At 50.5% G+C, this 14,115-nt stretch overlaps 1 protein-coding gene across 2 annotated transcripts in view; it reads right to left on the bottom strand.

Moving 5' to 3' along the window:
- The window catches only part of RNF213 (ring finger protein 213), a 98,403-nt gene that overhangs the window by 34,875 nt on the left and 49,413 nt on the right, over positions 1-14,115 (bottom strand). For both annotated transcript variants that reach the window (XM_026483953.4, XM_044378781.3), the window contains exons 27-37: positions 13,742-13,935; positions 13,376-13,531; positions 8,972-12,580; positions 7,305-7,441; positions 6,820-6,915; positions 5,601-5,719; positions 4,696-4,815; positions 4,066-4,211; positions 3,729-3,870; positions 3,499-3,637; positions 915-1,106 (exon numbers count right to left, since the gene is read on the bottom strand). In XM_026483953.4, the coding sequence (XP_026339738.2) occupies positions 915-1,106; positions 3,499-3,637; positions 3,729-3,870; positions 4,066-4,211; positions 4,696-4,815; positions 5,601-5,719; positions 6,820-6,915; positions 7,305-7,441; positions 8,972-12,580; positions 13,376-13,531; positions 13,742-13,935 (5,050 nt within the window). The remainder of the gene's footprint in view (positions 1-914; positions 1,107-3,498; positions 3,638-3,728; positions 3,871-4,065; positions 4,212-4,695; positions 4,816-5,600; positions 5,720-6,819; positions 6,916-7,304; positions 7,442-8,971; positions 12,581-13,375; positions 13,532-13,741; positions 13,936-14,115) is intronic.

Genomic DNA, 14,115 nt, shown 5'->3' on the forward strand with positions numbered 1-14,115 from the left:
CCTAAAAGGCTTCAGAGGCAGCCTGCTGGCCCACTTCACAGCTCAGGGCTTCTGTTACAAAGGAATCCAGGACGTCCACAGATCATCTCTGTCTCACAGACAAACAGAAATGAACCAAGGCTGGGAAGAGTCAAGTGGGCAGCCCAACATCGGGGCCAGAACCTGGTCTTGAGGTGCCTGGACCTACCCTCGCCCTCCACCCATGCAAATGGAACATGACTTGTCCAAAGCGGCCCAATCCCTCATGGTCAGCAATGCCTTGTCTTCTAAATAAGTGTTTCCGCTGGAGATCCACAATCCCAGTTACTCATATACTCTTTATTCACTCACACGCCAGAATCGAAGGCCCTGAAATCCAAGAGGAAGCTTTTGGGAGGCCCGCTGAGAGGGAGCTGCTCAAGAGCAGGCCCGGGGCGGGCTGTGTGGGTCGTGCCGTGGAATGAGGGACAGGCAGAGCCACGCAGATCAAACAGCTCTCCGAAGCACAGCCTCGCCAGCACAGACAAAGCTGATGGGGGCAATTCTACTGTGATGGGTGCTCTGCAAGCAGGGAAATGAGGAAGGCGAATAAAACCAGGATTTCTCAGAACTTTCCAGAACTCTCATTTGTTACTGCAGTGCCATCACCCTCAGGCTGCAAAAGGACGCAGTGTTTAAAATAAACGTAATTCGGGGGCGCCTGGCCGGCTCTGCGGTGGAGCGTGGGGATCTTGATCTCGGTCGTGAGTTCGAGCCCCACGCTGCATGCAGAGAGTACTTAAAAATAAAATCTCAAAAAAAAAAAAAGTAAAATAAATGTGATTCCAAAATTAAAACCTATGCTTCATCAATTACTTGGGAGAGCATATGAAGACTTCTGCTGCATTACGATTTTTTTTTTCCCTTCCCACAAAAAAAAAACCTCTCCTATTTACCTCAGATCGTTGGTCACAAGAGGAATGTTCAGAAGCTTCATGTCTCGGAAAATAAACATCCAAAGATCTCTTGTCCAGGACGGAGAGTCCGGCCTGGTCAGCAGCTCAAGGTTGCTGTCTCTGTCCAGGACAGATACCATGCTCGCCAGGAGAGGGGTCACCACACCCTGGACCCGCTTCCAGAGGGTCTGCCTGCAGCGTGGGGGAGAGGAGATCTCGTTCCAGCTCAGCCAGCACGCATTGCTGAGGGACTCCTGCCTCCTTTCGACATGTGGTTCCTTCTGGGCTGTAACCACGCGTCTGGTCTACCGAGTGCACGCTACGGCTCTGGCAGTACGTGCAAACTGCTGGTGTGTTAAGTACTCGAAGACAGATTCACAGACAGAAGCGTCTAGGATTGGAGGCAGGACTGGGACAGACCTTAATTCTACGTGCAATGAATGATCATCGGTTCCCTGAAAAGGCCAAGTAGCATTTGTTGAATTCTGTTATACAGCTAATTTCCCAGAGCAAGTCGTCCAGGCTCTATAAAGAAAAAAGGGACCATGTGCATTTGGGAAAAAAATAAATGTTACTTAAAGGGGAAAAAAAGTTGTGGAGAGAATACAGCACAAGGCAAAATAAATGTGTCCCAGGTCAAGTGGAACAGGAAAGTACCTGTTTCTCTAGAACGCAGCTGCTGCTGACAGCTGCGCGCGCTGGATCTGAGTGTTTATATGTCCACAAGGATATTTCACTGCTTCTATGAGCTACATTGTCCTCCGTTGTCATCACGACGTTTATGCGTAATCGTGAACTCTATGACACAGGGTAGGACAGCTACTACCAGCTAGTTCAGGTCGAGGAGACCAATTGAGGCTCCATTTTGAAAAAAAAAAAAGAAAGAAAGATGATTTCCTTCTTAAAGTATGTGGTGTGCAGGGACCTGGAGAGAATTCACAAGCATCTACTGAAGAAACAAAGCATACTAACGATCAAGAGAGCACCTGACTGAAGGAAACGTGCCCACGTTGGGACAGTGTAGAAGGCCCCAGGGTGACAGGTAGAAGCTGGCTGCAGGGCACTCAGGAAGGCATACCTGGACGGGCATGCAGACCCCGGACGTCAAGAACAACCAGGACTATCACGCCTTGGATTTTAATCCCGAGAGGGTAAATGACTTAGGTCCCAAGTATGTGGATGGTAAACAGAGACGGATGTAGAGACCGTGAGAGTGGGCTAGCAGGCTCCGGAGCCCGCCTTACAGCTGACACAGGGGAGCTACAGGTATGGTCCCGACCACTCCACGGAGGTGTGTTCAGGGAGCCCTGGCGGCTGCTAAGGGGTGGGCCAAGCCCGAAGCCACAGCCAATGGCAGAGCGGTCAGAAGTGGGGCTGCACACGGCTTGGAACACCTGGCATGTCTAGGAAGTCCGGTGGCTGGAGAGGTACCAAAAATGCAGATTTTTAAGGAGTACTGATGTAAAATTAAGTATTTAGTAATATCTGTAAGGAGTGACCAGGGGAAACCATCTAGATTCATAGCTGATCTCTAAATTTCCTCATTCAAAAAGTGTAAGTAGGGGGACGCCTGGGTGGCACAGCGGTTAAGCGTCTGCCTTCCGCTCAGGGCGTGATCCCGGCGTTATGGGATCGAGCCCCACATCAGGCTCCTCCGCTATGAGCCTGCTTCTTCCTCTCCCACTCCCCCTGCTTGTGTTCCCTCTCTCGCTGGCTGTCTCTATCTCTGTCAAATAAATAAATAAAATCTTAAAAAAAAAAAAAGTGTAAGTAGGAAAGACATTAAGGGTAACTAGAGAAGCAAAGTCTAGTTTTCTGGAAGGAGCAGAAATCCACCACAGCAGTGAAATCAGCACCGACGAGCTCACATCTTCCACTCAACTCTGGGGGCTCCCACATTTCCCTCTGCCCATCACACAGAGGCAGTGTTGCCGAAGCCACACGGATCATGTCTGGGAAGGCCGGATGGGAGGGGCTTCAGATGAGCTGAACATTTTCTCACAAGTGAGGAAACCAGGGGCAGAGTGACTGCCACAAGCCTACGAGAACTCTGTGGACAAGGGGAAGCCGAATCTTCCCTGGGGGACCCACAGCATCATGCCTCCCTCCACAACATGGGTTGTCTTGCTTAGTCCTGACAAAACGGGTAGGGTTTTACAGAAAAAGGACCACGGATGATGAATGAATACTCCCGGGTCCCACGTCTATGATTATCACATAACTTCAACCAAGCCGCAGGCCTGGGACATTTTCCTTCCCTCCCTGCCTATCACCTCCTCCACAACCTAAAACAGCAGCCATCTCTGTGGGACGAATATACCAGCCAATGTTTACAACCTGTAAGAACAGGTGTTCTGTTTTTTGTTGCTGTTATGACGGAACGTAAGCATGCAGAGATGTAGAGAAGAGTCTAGCAAACCCCATGTACCCACGACCCAGACCATCCTGCACCTTTCGGAGAAAACATGTGACTGCTCTGAACCGCTCAGAACTTTAGAAAGAAGCAGTGGCCAAATCATCCACGGCCGGGGTGCTCTTGCCCCGCCACCACAACATGGCCCTCCGGTGCCCTTCGTCCCAGTACCTGAATGTGCCTGCCTCCTGGAGAGCGTCCTGATTCGAGGCTTCCCTTGACACCCAGTCCTTCACGTTGAAGAAGCAGTTCTCTTCCTGCTGCTCGAGGAGGGCGGAGAGGCGTGCCTTGCATGCCTGCAGGAAAGCAGCTGCAAAAGAGCAGAGGAGCCGTGTCTCAGGCGGGTCCCACGGGTATTCCTGAGAGGGAGCCCGCCTGTGTGTGGCCCCGGGACTCTGTACCTTTCTCCGCGTCATCCTCATTCAAAAGGCTGAGAAGAATCTCCACTCTGCGCATGCTGCGTGGACGGCCCTCCTCCTGGTCCCGGAGCATGCCCACCGCACCCTGTATGCAGCCCCGCAGCAGGCTGGTGGTGTCCATGATCTGCGTGTGTGGCGTGGACGGTAAGGCCTCCGGGCCCTACACCCCACCCTTCTGAGGGCCACTGCCGGGGGACTCCGTCATGGGGAACCCTGCCCTGGTCATGGGCCTCGACTCCAGGGGTGAGCAGGAGGCCGTGGCCCGTGGGGTAGTCTGGCCTCCCAGGAGTCCCAAGGATAAGAAAGAGCCAGAACTCACATTACTCCTGCCTCGCTCGGCGCATCTGCTGCCTGTCACCTCAGAGCCTTCTGTTTCCGAGCCCGCCTCTGCTGCTTCCCCCGACTCTGCAGCCTGGGGTTCCTCTGCCTCCTCCCGGCCATCTCGGGCCCCGTGTCCTGTCTTCACTGCAAAAGTAGCACGGGCAAGCTGCTGGGGACGGAAGTGGCACACAGGTTCCCCCCACAGGCCTCCTGGCCCCTCGCCCCCACTGCAGGCCCCACAGGAGAGGCTGGGGGTCACACAGACTGGCCTCTGACCGGCCCCATCTGTGTGGTCCACCAGTGGCAACCCTCCCTCCCGTCCAAGGTGCATAGCTGACACGCAGCCCTGGCAACCAGAGTGTGACATATGGCAGAGACCCCCACTTCACAGCATGCCACGTCCACAAAGACTGCTTTCCCATGTGGGACTCCTGACCAGTGCCTGGCCCTAGGGAGGAGAGGTGGTACCCGTGGACTCATCCCCCGCTGGGGCAGGTGCAGGCACTCAATGGGGATGAGGGCACGGCCTGACCCTCACGGGACAACAGCACACCTCCCTGCACCTCGCACCCCTGGCTGCCACTCCTACCATTCTACCTACATCCCCAAAGGCTTCCTCCCGACTTACACTCAGGGTTCTCTTCTGCCTTAAAGAGCTGGCTGATGGCCACATCCTGCAACTTAGTCACATCTGAAACCATGACCATGGACTTCCGGAGATCGTCAATGTGCACAGACTGCCACAGCCCTGTGGGGAGTAAAAGTCACCTAGAGTCTTCCCATGCCTTTCGTGGCGTACTCTTGTCAGCTCCAAGCAGGGACACACCACATGTCCCGGTGTTTCAATACACTGCTACTGAATGATTTGTACCCTGATGCCAAAAACCCGGAATCCACACAGAAACCACCTTGCCCTGTATCTACACCAACAACCGTTCACACAAACATCAGTTGTAAGAATGAAGGGAACTGCCTTTTTGTAAAGGATAGCTGAAGGTTTTGAGTCTTTTTACATTTTGTATTATACTTGCTGCATCAGTTAGTAAAGAGTGTGGGAAACTGGCCAAGACTTGCTTCCCATTCCCTACAAAATTGCCGATTTCTAGAATACCAATTTTCTTAACATATTATTTGGTTTAACTCCTCAGAAGAGAGAGAGAGACAGAGAGAGAGAGAGGTTTAAGCTAGCGTTTCCCTCCCTCCAGAAACAGGCATAAAGTGTCAGTGCTTCTGCAACAGTGCCAGGCGGGGGGTCTCCGCTGGGTTGTCAATGTTATAAAAGGCAAGGACCCAGACAGGCTGATCAAGTGTTTATCTACTGGTCTATAAAGGGGATGCCGTAAGCTGGAGCAGCAAGTCCAGACAGAAGTGTTTCCCGCGGTAACCACTGGTAAGAAACCTCATCGAATCTGAAACAGGTATTGCTGAGATTAACACCAATGTTCGAATTCCAGACTTGTACACCACGGGACCGAATTAGAAAGAACTCAGACATGGTCTAAATAAGCATTTCCACTAACATTTTCACCCTACCTCCATGGAATCCCACGTAGGGTGCTCCACTTCCCATCCGGGACAGTTTTGTGATAAAATAGACCAAGATGTGGTCCTTATTGCCTTGTACTTTGTTGATTTCATTTATGGCAGAATACCTATTTTAAAACAAACAAGCAAAGACAAAACAACTCAAAAAAAAAAAAAAAAAAAAGGAAAGAAACAAACAAGTAAGCAAATAATCAAAACCGAAGTGGAGAAGTAGCTGAAGCGTGTCCTGTGAGTGGTTGTGTTCAATCTCGTGTCTTCTTAGCTTTAGATGAATTTCTTTTTTTTAAAGCTTTTATTTATTTATTTGACAGAGAGAGAAAGAGAGAGAGAGACTGAGCACAAGCAGGGGGAGCGGCAGGCAGAGGCAGAGGAAAAAGCAGACTCCCCACTGAGCAGGGAGCCCAAGGAAGAACTCGATCCCAGGGCCCTGGGATCATGACCTGAGCCAAAGGCAGATGCTTCGCCGACTGAGCCACCCAGGCGCCCTAGATAAATTTCATACCCTCATGCTCATTGTCTCCTCTCATGAGAGAAGGAGGGCAAGCTCTGTCCCAGCAGGAACATTTTCTTCCCCACTCCTGTGTCTCTCTGGTTTGAAGTGCCATCTCCTTATTGACCAGGAGTCCTGCCCTGCCACCCTCCATAGGCCTGCTCTGAGGCTGCTTGGGGTGAGGCTGGCTAAGCTTTCCATCCCGAGAAACAGGATTCTGTGCATCCACAACCACGCTATGAAATACGGCTTCCAATGCCTTCAAAGGCCCAAGCACTCACCTTTCCCCTAATTTACTAATAAGGGGACAGAGTTAATCTAAGCGTACCAGATTTCTGCTATACTAATACTATAAAAATGTCCAATAAATACAAATGAAAGCTTTGACATACTGATTGCTCCTGAACTTGCAATATACTCCAATTGTGTAATTTAACATTAATAATTACCAAGACGTATGTACAGACAGTACGTTCCTAGGATATTCTTTTATAACCTACTAATAACCTATTATTACACCTCTTGGCATTTTACCACGTTTGCCTTGTTTTAGCCTTTTCTTTAACTCATATCCATGGGGAATGAAAAGCGAGAGTTCTTTTACTTTTATTTGTTTATTCTAATACTACATTGTTTTTAGGGAAGAAATTCTTTAGGAACTTCTGAATAAAATTTGGGCTTTCTGGGTAGTTTCTGAGAAAAATAACAAAAACGTACTTAGCTGAAGCGATGAGCTGAGCACTACCAACTCCGTCTTCAAAATCCGTTTGAATAATAAGGATTTTACATCTGGCTACGTTAGCTAAGCAGTTTCTGAAAGAAAAAGGAAATTGTCCGTCCTAAAAAATGGGTGATAAAATTCCCCAGAGTGATGGCAAATCTGAAGGAATTCATTGGTGGGGAATCACTCAGGTGGGGCCCTCTATGTGAGCAGACAAGCCAGTGGAGAGCACATAAACCCCAGTAAATGCTTCCCTAACAAGACAAAAGGCGCTGGTTTCTGAGAAGGATGCCCACGCAGAAGGCAGTAGAGACGAGGGGACACGGAGAGAACGGGCCGCCGTCCTTCTCCATCACATGTCCTCGGTGTTCACTAACCAGGGCCGGTGACAGCACCAGTGGTCCCTGCAGCCATGCGCGTGAAGCACAAAGTGGTCAGACCTGGGGGTAGAGGGGACGGGGAGGGAAGGGCAGAGCCTCACTGGACTTTTCTGAGGAATGAGCTCTCGGTGTCAAACTGCTGCAGAGACAGGATCGTGGGCCTCAGAGCTCCGTCCATCACTTCTGATTCCAAAATTTCACAGTCGTGGTTAGTCAGCAGTCTGGAGAAAGTGGTGATCTACAAAGTCAGGAAATGCCAATTATCTGCTAGAATTCAAGGAAGTTTGCAAATACCTCCTATGGGCTCAGCAAGCACTGTGCAGTTGGTACACAGATAGAAAAGAATCCAAACCCAGAGGAGTTTCAGAAAATGAGGCAGTGTTGAGGCAAACAGGACCTACAGGATCAAGAGGTATCAGAGAGAAGACTCATCCTGTTGCTAGGTGCCTTCAAATCTCCTTGGACGCCAGTGTCCCTTCCTGCCTGGCCCTCCTAGAAATTCTAATGATCCCTTCGGGCTCAACACAAATGCCATTCCTCCCTCCTAGTCTTCTGCACACTTCCAGATGGAGTTCAGGTGGGTAGTGCCCCTTCTGCCCCACAGTTATGACCAATTCTCCTGTAACACTGGGTCACACCCCCCACAGAGCAAACCAAAACACTCCTTATGGTCGTGCAGATATCCTAGCTCCTGAACCCCTCTCTCCAGGCTGCCCTTGCTTCTGACTGCTATATCCAACGACATGATGGATGTGTCTGCCTGGATGCCACAGGGGCATCGAAGTCTGTCCCGAATGGAATTTACCACCAATACTTGTTGCTCATTCCTGGATTCTAATTAACTAAACCTCCAGTCATCCAAGGAAGAATCCAGGAAACCATCCCCAGACCCCTTTGTCTTCCACAGCCCCCAAACGGAATCAATCACCAGCTCTGCCAAGTCACACCTGAACTATTTCTCAGTTCCATCTACTCACTTTGAACTGGTACAGTAGCCTCCCTACCTATCTTTTCTGTGATAGTCTTTTATCAGGCTTTCTCTTCCCTCTCCCACGCAATGGGACACATCTCAACATGTGTGCCTCTATCCCTCCCCTCTCGACAGCAGACCCAGCTCGTCAGCACCACTGATAAGTCCCTCCATTAAGTCTCTCCAATGGCATCTCATCCCCATCTCTCGGCCCTTGCACCCTCGAGCTTCATGCCGCACGGTGACCAGTTCCTGGTTTCCAGCACAGATGGCACTGTGGCACACCTCAACGTCTTTGCTCAAGTAGGGACCTCCGGCTAGAACACTTTCCCAGCCGCATTTCACCATCAGCTTGAAGGTCCTCTGACCTCATACCGTGATGTGCATGGCTTCTTTCTGTCCCTATGGGTAGCACAGTCATATGACGTCAATGGCAACTGTTCGTGAGTCTTACACTGTATCCTGACCGAGGCCAGGAACGGGGCCAATGCATTTTTATATCCTTGGTGCCCCCAGCACGGTACTCAAATGCATCACTTCATTTGTTGAAGTGAACACTGTATATAATGTTACTATCAGCACAGAGCTCTGCACAGAAACAGGCAATCAAAACTTGCTTTCGTTGAATTTTTGTGAATATCTGGGTTTCCTCATACTTAATGGAGAGAAACTAAAGTCTCAACATATTCATTTATGACTCCTGTACACTGACTCGAAAAGAATCCTGAATTCTTGAAACCAGGGAAATAAGGCCTCTTAGATGAAAGAGGACAAGGGTAAAATTAGAGAGATAATCACCTCTGTGAAGATGACACGGCGTTTCGGATCCAGTGTGCGAAGCTGGGCCTGAAGGAAGTCTGCAAAGGAGTTATGTTGCTGTCTGTGGTGGTATTCTCGAGACAAGGACTGTGCGGCAAACTGGCCCAGGGAGGTAGCGCCCAGCCGAACCACAGCGTCTGGCGTGGCACAACCCAGCAGTATCAACTTGGCCTCCTCAGATACCTTCTGGTATAGTTCATCAGTCGAGATGCTGTGACCCAGACTCTCGGTGACCTGGAGCACCACAGAGGCACACGCGTCCGGGTGGTAGCCAATGAAAACTTCAGAAGGGCTGTATTTGTGTCTGGCTACAAACTGCTCTGATTTCACGTCCACGAATCTCTCCACCCAGCTCTTAAGCTCTTCCACAATATTTTTCTGCCATTTCTCCAAAACAGTGTTGATATCCAGATAATGTTTCTCCAGCCGGTTAATGAGAGGGATGGGAAAATGTTTGTAGACAACATCTTTCTCCTCAATGACTATCAAGCGGAAGTCCAGGTGAACCCGACATTTGACCCGATGGGTCCCGAGACCGAGGTCGACGTACTTCTGGCCTCCGAGGTAGACGTAGTACTGATTGAGCGCGTCGTAGAGGCTCTCGTAGAGGCTCTGCAGGTTGAGCAGCACCACCGTCTTGCCGGTTTCCATGCAGATCTTCACTCGGTTGATATTTCTGCAGACCTGGGTGTACTCTTGGTCTCTGGGAAAGCTGGAACCAAAAATGATCTCTGGCTGCGGGTCCTCCCTGAAGAACGTCTGCTGCAGGACCTGCAGGGCCGCGTAGTTTCTGGTCAGCACAAGCAGGTAGCGGGACTCAGACTCGTCCAGCTCCTTGCCTGACACCTTCTGAAGGTCACTGCACATGTTCTGCTGAATTAGCTGCATGGTGCTGACTTCTTCTGAGCACCTCGCCTCAGGCAAATTGGCTGTAAAAATATCCAGAGCATGGATGTCATCTTTGCCACTGAAGTTCCGGAGGACAGCCTGCGCAATGTCTCGTGGGGAGGGCTCTCTATTAGAAGCCTTTGCCTTGGCGAAGACCATTTTGATGAGGCTATAGTAGTCACGAAGCCCAAAGAATTCCTTGTCTTGCTTCCGACACACTGTTTCATAGGCTCTGGCAAAGGGTGCAAAGTACCCTTGGACTCTTTGTTGAACTAGGGGCTCTGAAGAGCAAATCCCCTTAGCGCTCTCTATGAGCTCTTTCTTATTGGGACTGCCACGTGACACAAAAATACCCCGGTTCATCTTGGCAGGGTCCAGGGCCCAATTGGAAATGCCTATGAAGCCAACCTTTTTGTGCGGGGCAGGATCGTCTTCAATGCACCCATATTCCAACAGTGGGTGCAGAGCCTTCAGGGGCATTTTGGGCGAGTCTTCTGCCAATCCAACCTCATCCAGCACCACCACAGACACATACTGCTGTAGATCCTTCCCCTGCTGGAAGCGGGCACACTGCCTGAAGGTGCTTATGATGCCGTGGGGGGTAGAGTGTGGGCTGCACTGGAATGACACCAGATGGACCTGCTTCAGGTTCCGGAAGAGGTCTGAGTGAGCTGCTGGGCCTTGCATGGCATCTGCCACAATGGTCTTGGCAAGAGACTTGGAGCTGCCAGGCTTCCCCACCAGGAAGAGGGGAATCTTCAGCTCAATGCAGATAACCATCATGAAGACATTCTCCTTCAAAGCCGAGTTCCTAGCAATGGTTTTCCTTAAAGACACGCCATTTAGAAATAGACCCTGTGTTTGAGTTATCTCCTCCAGAATAACCTTGCTGTCATTATATGGTTCTGGAAAGAGCCTGCAAATGGCTCTCCAGTACGACTCCTTCTGTTCTAAAGAGGCATGGTAGCACACCCCTAGGGCCAGCACCAGGGACCAGAGGACAGGATCTCTCTCCAAGTTGCTTTTGCTGGCGTGGGACTCCTGGAGAAAGGAATCCAGCTTTGACAGGAGCAACGTACTATGGTCGTAAAACCATCTGAACACTTTGACACAGCGCTCCACGTCCCTGAGGCTGACAAAGCTGCACTCATTTACTCTCATCCTCATGAAACCCTGGGAAGCAGAAAGCACTTCTGTGACCACACGAGTCTCGTCTTCATCTATCCCGATGGAGTCCACCAGCCTCTGCACAATCTGCTGGATGTAGAGCTTTTCAGCGGTGTTATTCAGCTGTCCGAAATCCCACACCAGCGGGATCAGGCTGGGTGGCAGAGCGTGTACTCGGTATACCAGCTGCCTCAGGGGGATGGAGCCAAGCCTCTCTGCCGTGTCCTCCGCGTGGACCCTGTATCCCAAACCGGCCGACTCCAAACGGCAGATCATCTCCTGCGAGTGCTTCCGGTAAGGGTTGCAGGCCGCTATGATGTGCAGGCCTGAGTCTCTGGCCAGGGGCTGGCCGCCCACTGTATGATCACACAGGACTTCCTTGATACAGCTTACGGCTTCCGTTGTATTGGCTTCGTCGAAGAACAAGATGGTGTCCAGCTGATGTTTGTCCTTATTGAAGAGAGCAAGTTTCTCTGCCTCCCGGACTTTGGAGTAGATCATCTCTGCCGTTGTTCCTCCATGGACCTTGACTAGCTTCATGGTTTCAGCTTTGGTGCCCCCACGTCGCAGGTCACTGAGGAATTTAATGAGCCTGGTTTTCCCGCAGCCAGTCTCTCCCATGATGATGACGGGGATCCCACACCGGAACCGCATCTCAATGGCAAGGATCTTCAGCATATTGTCCATTGTGAGCTCATAGGTTTCATCAGGGTCCACGGGCCACTGGATCCCCAATGCCAGGCAGAGCTTTACAAGTTTCTCATGTCTGGGCAGCTTATCAAAGTCAACATTGAAGGGCACCCTCTGGAGCAACAGCCCCCGGTACAGTTCCATCCCCATGACGTCTTTCTTGATCACCCCCCTACTAGAGAGATCAACAGCATCAAGGCTGCCATTCCTGTTGGGCTGGATGTGGAAGCCTATGAAGGTCATGGACGTGTGGTCACCATTGAAGAACACGTACGGGTGAGGCTCTGACTCCCACCTCCTCCGGAGAGTGAAAGGGGCTAGGTCTTCTTCCCTGACCCCGTCCATGGTGACTGTATGCCTCCCTGGGCTTTGATCGGACGTATGAAGTGTCGGCGTGGCAAAATCTCTTGCCATGAAGATCATGAAGGTGACCACAAAGTTCTTGAAGCCTTGCAGTGTGTCTCCAATCACGTGTGGGTTGCAGAAGAGGGAGGCCTCACAATCTCTGAGCTGATAATTCAAGAACCCAGCAAAGTTCCGTAGCTCTGACCAGGATGGATTTATCACCCCGCAATAAATCAGGAAATACTGGAGGCATTCCGCAGGGGTGCCTTCCACAGAGCCTTCCTGGTACTGAAACACGTCTAGGTTTTGTTTCTCATGGAATCGTTTCAAATACTGGTAAGGCCTCTGGAAAGTCTCGCTGCGGAACGCTCTCTGGTCCATCCCTGGATCGCTGCAGCTCTCTTCAGGATTCAGCTCCATGTCTATCACTTCTTTGGGAGGCCGGCAGGTGACTTTTGGGAAGACATCGAGAAAACTGAACTGGGGGGTGTGTGTACTCTAGAAAAGGGAGACACAAATAAATAGTTATAACTACATTTCCTAAAAAACAGCTTCTGCATTTTAACCCTCCACAGGATCTATACTAGATGGACCTTTTTGAGAACCCACTTTCCATACACTGATTTCTCTAGACTCCTTTGTGCATAGACTGCTCTCTTTTGTATGCTGAGGCATCATGGGAGCTACCTGCTCCGCCGTTAGGTCCTTGTCACCCAACTTCCTGAAACAAAACCTCTACTCAGCATGTGTGCGTGTGCACGTGTGTGCACAAGGCTCCCTTTTGTTAAGAAGCGTATGTGACAAAAGCCTCCTTCCCATATTAGCTGGCATTAAGAAGGACGGACTGTGCCCAGCAGATGGATTTACTGTGTTCTGAGCACCTCTGGCATTTCACTCAAACAGCATCAATCCCAAATTGAACAAATCAAACTCGAGATACTCCTAACTAGAGTAAGAGTATTTTTATCCCAGACATTATTAAAAAAGAACTGGAGGGGCACCTGGGTGGCTCAGTTGTTAAGCATCTGCCTTCGGCTCGGGTCATGATCCCAAAGTCCTGGGATCGAGTCCCGCATCAGCTTCCTGCTCAGCGGAAGCCTGCTTCTTCCTCTCCCACTCCCCCTACTTGTGTTTCCTCTCTAGCTGTGTCTCTGTCAAATAAATAAAATCCTTAAAAAAAAAAAAGAATTGTAAAGATTGATTTGTCTTTACTAACACAGCACCCAGTGGCTTCGCTGAGGCCACAGTGGGACGTGCTGGCACAGACACATGAAAAGGCCCTGTGGTACACACCTGCCTTGAAGGCGTCTTGGGCAGCGCTGGAGTCCTTTCCAGGATTTCAATGATGTATAAATGGCACGGGTTCCGAAACCACATTTTTCCATTTATATCCATTAAGTACCGTAGGATGAGGAGTTTGAAAATGAACACCCAAAGTCCAGTCTGCACCTAGAGACAGAATCATGTGGGGTTGTAAGCACACACAAAAGACAACACAGTCTCCCAACCCTGAGGACCGTCGTCCTCTGTCCTTGGACACAGTGATACTGAGTATCACAGAGGAAAAGGAACTTCTTTATACAGGGAGGGGGTGGGCCGGGACATGGGGACTGGGTCTTTCCTGATGCGGCCATTCGACTGAAATCCTGGGGTACTCACTGACGAGGTCACATCCAAGTGGAAGATCACAGGTCTTGTCTGGTAGTCAGCCTTCAGGAAAGGCAGGAGGGAGCACAGCACTTGGTTCTCGTCCACCTGAGAGTCGATTAGTCGGATCACTTTTAAGGGCACTTCTTTGTCTCTAAGCTTCCTCTTCAGTCTGCCATGTAATCTCTCCACATAGAGAGACTTTCCTGTAACATTAGAACAGGGAAATTAGGGGGCACCTGGGCGGTTCAGGAGGTGAACTGTCTGACTCTTGATTTCTGCTCAGGTCAGGATCCCAGGGTCTTGGGATCGAGCCCCACATTGGGCTCCTCACTCAGCACTGAGTCTGCTTGTCCCTCTCCCTCTGCTCCTCCCTCTGTGCTCTC

This window comes from Ursus arctos, unplaced genomic scaffold (genome assembly GCF_023065955.2).
Source record: "Ursus arctos isolate Adak ecotype North America unplaced genomic scaffold, UrsArc2.0 scaffold_24, whole genome shotgun sequence".
Taxonomy (NCBI): domain Eukaryota; kingdom Metazoa; phylum Chordata; class Mammalia; order Carnivora; family Ursidae; genus Ursus; species Ursus arctos.